Source organism: Marmota marmota, unplaced genomic scaffold (genome assembly GCF_001458135.2).
Source record: "Marmota marmota marmota unplaced genomic scaffold, marMar, whole genome shotgun sequence".
NCBI classification, from domain to species: domain Eukaryota; kingdom Metazoa; phylum Chordata; class Mammalia; order Rodentia; family Sciuridae; genus Marmota; species Marmota marmota.
Window position 1 is genome coordinate 745,917 of NW_025999942.1, and position 7,133 is coordinate 753,049.

The 7,133-nt window shown below is 39.0% G+C and overlaps 1 protein-coding gene across 1 annotated transcript in view; it reads left to right on the top strand.

The window, feature by feature from the left end:
* Window positions 1-6,838, top strand: part of LOC125616298 (phospholipid-transporting ATPase IB-like) — a 21,293-nt gene extending 14,455 nt beyond the window's left edge. Inside the window, exons 4-5 of the mRNA XM_048801241.1 lie at window positions 1,204-1,292; window positions 6,657-6,838. Coding sequence (XP_048657198.1) covers window positions 1,204-1,292; window positions 6,657-6,838 — 271 coding nt within the window. The remainder of the gene's footprint in view (window positions 1-1,203; window positions 1,293-6,656) is intronic.
* The last annotated feature ends 295 nt before the right edge of the window (window positions 6,839-7,133 follow it).

Sequence of the window (7,133 nt, forward strand, 5' to 3'; positions counted from 1 at the left end):
GGGGGGGGGGGGGGCGGAATTGGCCAGAACTGATTTAGTGGGATCCTCAGAGTTGGGTCTCTGGCCTGGGATTATAGTACAAAGGGATTTCGGAAAGCCCGGAAACAAATGCTTCTGGGTATAGGAGCAAAATCTAGAATCATTATCTGATTGTTTTAATTACTTTGGAACATTTCAACCTCTTTCTTAAGTTTGTCATAGTGAAATAGGTGCATCATTATAAATATCTAAAAAGAAAGTAAATAAAGGCCGCTCTCTTGCTACCTGCCTAGTTCAACCATTCTCTCTCCTCTTTAGACAGTCCCTAGAAACCCTCCTCTGAGCTGGAAGGGCCGATTCCCATCTTGACAGGAGGTAGGGGTTCCTGATTCTCAATGGTCAGCCTTAGGAACAGAACTGGAGTCACATAAGGGAAATTGGACACCACGTGTAAAGGTGTTGTTGTGGTTGCTGAAAGCCACTGTAACTTGTTGTACAAACTTAAAACCCCTCAACTGGAGATATCAATGCACACAGTAAATCCAACATAGCAGAAGACTCTTGTGGTTTGTTAATATCCAGTATATAGGAAAACAATGTAGGCTTGACCATATGGGTATTTTAACCCCATCTTTCAACTATAGGAAAAAATTTAAATAAATAAATAAATAAATAAAGCATAAACTACATTAATTATGCTCCTTAGAGGGGGAAAATTCATAAAGTGATCCCACCTTTTGGAACTTAGAAAGTCCTACCCTTAGATTTTTCACTGTTGGTCCCATAACAAGTTCTGGGGGCTAAAGAAGAAGGTCCCCCTCATGTTTATGCCAATGCTTTCTACCACTGCCAAGAGTCTTGAACCAAACTCATTTATTATTCTTTGCCATTAAGAAAGGAAGTTGAGACAAATGTTGTTAAGGTACACCTCATGTATCTCTAAGGTGCTCTGACAAACCAGAAGAATGCAAAACACTTATGGTTCAATTCAACTATTTGGAAAGGACAGTTAGGAGAGTTTTATCTAAGAAACGCTCACAGCAGAACACTATTTTAGAAATAGCATCTTGCTGAGTGTGTGTAGATAATACCGTTTTATTTTAGATACATAACCAAAATGTGGTATAGTTTCTTACTTTCACTTACAACTTGATCTTTCCCAGTCAATTCCTTTGAGACCTGTTCTAATGAATTAATGCCAGGCTGTATTTGATTTACTCCCAGGACGACAGCAGCAAGTCTCACAGTGTCCTTTAGTACACAGCCCTGTGAGATTTTCTTCTGGGATGATTCTGTTGATCTAAGTGCCCCACGTAAGTAACTCACCGTAAAATGGATCATGGTCTGAAACTGTCTGTCCACGAGAGGGGTGAGGAATTAAAAATTAAAAATTCATTCTACTTGAGGACATTGTGCTATGTGAAATAAGCATAATACAAAAGGCCAAAATGCTGTATGAATTCCCTTATGAGGCACCTTGAATCATCAAATTCATAGAGACAGAAAGTAGAATGAAGGTTGTCAGGGAGTGATGAGTAGGAATGGGGAGTCAGTGCCTAACAGGCACAGAGTTTCAAAGTGAAAATAGTTCTGGGGACAGATGGTAATGATGGTTTACAGCAATGTGAATGTACATAATGCCACAGAACTATGCATTTAGGAATGGTTAAGATGGTAAACTTTATGTTATGTGTATTTATCACAATTATAAGAAATAAATGGAAACTGCCTATATTATTATCTTTTTTTTCAAAGATAGTTCTTACAGGAAAAGAGAGCTCAATTGGATTTCAGAAGTTAATGTGTTTAGCCTAAGTCATGAGCAAGTTGAAAAAAGATTATTCCAGATTTCTTGTTCCTAAAACATAAAATCCTTAAATGTAAATCCTAAAGTTTTCAAGATTCTCCGACAGATTCCCGTTATACCATTTTAAAGATAAAACTGGTGGTAGTGCCTAATAATTTTTACCCAAAGAAACTTTACATACCCTTCATTGGTACAGAGTTAGCACAGCTCCATTAGGCATGAAAACAACTTTGAAGTTATTTCACTTCTCCTTCTCTTAATAAGAAATCCACCCAAAGTTGCCTGAATGGAAGATTTGGATCCTATGTGACCTTCATTTTGCAATATTAATGCTGAATGCTATACTGGGAACAAAAACAAATCAAACAAAAGTAACAAGAAGGAAACAAGTTGTGGTATTTGTTGGGAATGAGACCAAATTGCCCCTTTTTGGACAAAGGCATTCACTGAAATTTTAAAATTCTAGGTTCTCTTATTGTATTTTTTTTTTAATTTCTATTGTTTGCCTCTTGGATGATTCAGGACACATGCAAGCTCACACATGCTCACACACTACTTCTTCAGCCTATCCCATGCCCACCCCTTTGCTTTCCTGCCTCTCACTAGAGATCTGGGGGGCGGGGGGAAGCTGAGCAATAATGGGACATAGAAATGAACCAGGATAAGAAAACATATACCAGAGTAGACATTTGAAGGACTGGAGTTAATGTCTCTCCCATCTTCATTCCCAACTGAGGACCTTGATTTCTACATAGGATGAGGTCACCTTCCCTGGGCTCTCATCACACCTTACTTGCCAGCTGTATCCATGCGCCTGGTTGGCCATCCCATCTGTTTCCACAGATTCTCACCAGCACACACAGTAGATTTTCTTACAAAGTAGAATGTTCTCTTTGCCACATGTTAACCATTAGCTTTGGTTTCATTTCATGGCATTCCACTGCAACAAAGTTTTTAATAAAAATGATCTGTAGCCATTGCATCAAATTTCTCTTCTCTCTTTCTCTCTTACACCCATTCTTCTCAGAATTTCATTCCTGCCACTCAACTGATAGTGCTCTGGTTTAGGCCACCACTGAACCTTTTGTAGTCCATTCTCACTCCTCAAGCTGAAAAGAAGCCGGTGGTACCATAGGCTGCTTGACCCTCCTTGGACTATTTCTTTACACGGTTTCTAGTATACTATACCCTTTAGGTTTCCTCCTACCTTGTAGGATGCTCCTTTTTGTTGTGATTGGTTTCTTCCTTTTCTCTCCAGTCTCTAAATATTTGGATGTTCCATGGTTCAATTCTTAAGTTTTTCTCTGTCTATATTCACTCAACTGATGATCTAATCTCATCTCAGCATTTAAATGCCATCTATATGTTGGTAACTCCCAAATCTATATGTCCAGTGCACATTGTTCCCCCAAATCCCAAATTCAAATATCCAACTATCCATTCAACATACCCATTTGGTTATCTAATAGATATTTCAAACTTCACATGTCTAAAGTGAACTCCTGGTTTCCTCTTCCACCAAGATTGTTCCATCTAAGATTTGCCCATCTCAGTTGATGGTAACTTCACACTTCCCGTTGCTCAGGCAAAACCCCTTGATGACATTTTTAATTTTTCTTTTTCTCTCATAGATGGTTGACTCCATTACTCTGGGCCCAAAGTGAGGCAGCACATAGGTGGAAGGGCCCAGTGGAGGAAAGCTGCTCGTCTTATGGTGGGGTCAGGAAACAGAGAGAGAAGGGGAAATGGGCCATAGGGAAAGTGAACCCTTTCAGGTCATGTCCTCAGTGACCCCCCTCCTCCAGCCAAGCCCCCACCTGCCTACAGTTACTACCCAGTCTATTTAAACTAGGATGGCCTGATAATGTTACAGCTCCCACAATCCAATCACTTCACCTCTGAACATTTCTGCTTTAACACAGGAGCTTTTGGGTGACACCTCATCTCCAGACCATATCAAAGTCCAAATCCTTAAAATGATCAACAAAGGTTTACTTGATTTGGGCCCTGTTACTTTCCTGGTGTTATCGTCACCTTTTCTTCTTCCTCCCTCATTCACTCTGGCCTTTGTGGTCTTCTTGTGGCACACCAAGTATACTCCTGCTCGAGAGCCCTGGCACTAGCTATTCCCTGTGCCTCCACTGCTAATCCCTTATATACCTGCACACTCACCCCTTCACATTCTTCAAGTCTTTGCCTAAATATTACCTTCTCAATGAAGCCTACCCTGACCACTCTATTGCCACCCAACCCGACCATGTTTCCAGTTTATCTTCTGTTTAGTTAATAGCTCTTTATTACCCTTTTGGGTACCACATGATTAACTTTTTTTTTTTTATATGTCCTGGCTTATTATCTGTCTTTATTGACAAAATGTAAGCTTCATGAGAGCAAGAATCTTTGTTTTCTTCACTGGTTTACTCCAAGCAAGTAGAAGGACACCTGGTACGCAGTAGATGCTTAACAAAAGTTTTGTTGAATAAATGAAATAATTTATTAATTAATAGGTCAATTAATTAATAGCTGAATTATACATACTAACAGAAACCCATTCCATCTCTCTCTCTCTCTCTACAATGTAAACTGTAAATATGGTAAAATGGAATTAATACTTATTAAGCACTTACTGTGCACTTGGCCTTCTGTTGAACACTTGGCCATTGCATTATATCTTGGGAACCACTATGTGAAGGTGATTGTCAGATACTTGTTGAATGACAAAATAACTGACTGAAACTGCATTTCCAGAGGAGGATATGGTGGCTAAGCAAGGTTAAGTCATTGGCCCTAGATTCTAAAACTAACAACTGGTAGAATTCAGAGTGGAATATGTTAAATTCTAGAGCTGAGACATGGAAATCATATAGATGTTCTGCCACTCAACTGGCCATGGGATGTTAGGCAAGTTAATTATCCATGGTTATACAGGAAGCACCAGTATGGGTTTTTTTTACAACTCCAAATTTCTACCTGAAGATTGTAATTGAATTTTCCTGAAATGGGAAAGGAGAAAGAAAGGAAAGAAGGAGGGAGGGAATCCTCAGGGTTTGGGAAACATTAATACCAATATCCAACCAGAGATGGTGATTACACTGACCTAAAGCAGTAGTTCTCCAACAAATCTTAAATCTTTGCAGAATTTAGTTGTCTTTATTTGAGATTCCAGAATAGCACATCAGTCAGAACCAAAAATGTTTCAGAATGCCTCTTTCACCACTTGGGCAGGTTATATTTATAGCCAAAGAAAAGGAAGTGACAAACAGAAAATGGAAGAGTATCAGAGCTGCCCAATTGGTTACAACTCTGTATTATTTGAACTTGGTTTGAATAGTTGGCTGCTTGAAACTGGCTGAGACTTTGGTACATGTTACAAGAATAGGTTACAGTCTATACACATCAAGTTAGGTTGAAGTTTCCTAAGTAAGAACTTTTCAGGCAAACACAAAATGTATGGAAGCAGCTGTACGCCAAACTTAATAGTCCTGAAAACAGCAATAGAAGTGTCCCCTGTGAAGTTGTTAGAAATGCCAGTTCCTGGTCCTCACACAGACTCACTAAATCAGACCTCTGGAGATGGAACCAGGCATTACCTGGCAAATTTTGGTATGCATACAAGGCAGAGAACCACTGGTCTAATGTTTAGGCAGAATACATGCAGTTTTCTTGGCTCCCTGGGTGATTCTAATGTACAGAGAAGGTTGTGAGCCATTTGCCCTTACTTGCACACAGAGACATTTCATTTAAAATCCTGCTGATTAGTAGGTAATGTAAGTTCCATTTATAGTTTATTTTTCTTTCACAGATCATGAATTCTCACTAGTAAATCCATTGTCATTAATTAGCAACATGATAAGCCTTAGATACATGTGGATAGAAATAGTGATTGCTGGGCTCTGTGTCTTTTAATCTGAATGCAGTATTGTGTGACAGATCTACTATCTACCCTATCAAGGTCAAGAGTTAGTGAAGGACAGTAATACTTGTTAGCTCTCTTTATTGAGTACCAGCTTAACTTTCAGAAATGATTATAAGACTGGTCCTCCAAGAAATATAGTGTTGTTAAGTGAATCAATTCTTCTGGGAATTTCTACTAATGACATTATTTATTTAAACTTAATTAAACCACTTTGAAAACTTATTTAAATCAGCCAAATTTTAAGACAGGGATGTGTCCAGCACGATGGATTCTTTACTAAATTTAATATTAACATCATATGTGGTTTTCCAGCATGATTTTAGCTTCATCAATTACTTTTCTAGGTTTTAGTTGCAAGTGTCCTCCTCAAGATTCAGACATTTGCAGGGCCTCTCCTCTTGAATGCCAATGGAAAAAGGGAATCGGGGACCCAGGAGGCCACTGTTTGAGTTGTTCAGTCTAGTCTCAGCCATGTAAGTGGCAATCACTCCTCAGCAAGTGATATAGATGGTTAAAATGGCAAGAGTGACATAGCCATGGTCAGGTCATTTCCTATAGAATAGCAGTTGCTATGTAGGACATGATACATATCAGAAACCTTGGGAAATCTTTCAAAAGCCACACTAAGGGGGCTGGAGATGTGTCTTACTGGTACAGCACTTGCCTATCATATATGAGGTTCTGGGTTCTATCCTTAGGTAAACACACACACACACATCCAGCCCCATTTCCAGATCAACTATGGACCCAGAAAGGGATATTGCTTCAAGGGCTTCCTAAGTTGTTATACAGCTGGGTTTGCAAGCTGCTCGGTCATCAGACCCTCATCCTATGGGTCACCTTTTTCTGTCTAATGTGGAGACTTGCTAGTCCAGTTGGAGTTTCGATGTCTGTCATCAGAATGTTCACCAGCCATTAATGTTCCTGAAGGGTTCTCCTGTCTTTGCCTTCCAGATGGGTATGCATTTTCCCAAACAGAAGGAGCAGTGGTCACTCAGGAAGAACTAGTTCGTGCATTTTCCCAAACAGAAGGAGCAGTGGTCACTCAGGAAGAACTAGTTCGTGCTTATGACACAGCTAAAATGGAAAACTCAAGAATCTCAAAGAGAAGTTCTGATTTTTCTGAAATTTTCTGAGTAAGACCAAGATCATTGTGTTTTGTGTGCTCATAACCTTCCCTGAAGCTGACAGAGTGAATTGGCACTCCTATTCCAAACTAGAGTTTGTTATTTATTTGTTATTTATATTGACTGATTCATGGGAATAAGTAATGGGGAGGCCTTAGTTGCTTTTCTTCATTTTTCTTCAATATTTTACCCAACATGTTTATTATTTTCTGTGACTGTGAGATAATTTATCAAGTTTAGTCTAAAGTATAAAATTAAACATATTACATTTTAACAAAATTTAAACTTTGTATAAGTTGGGGGT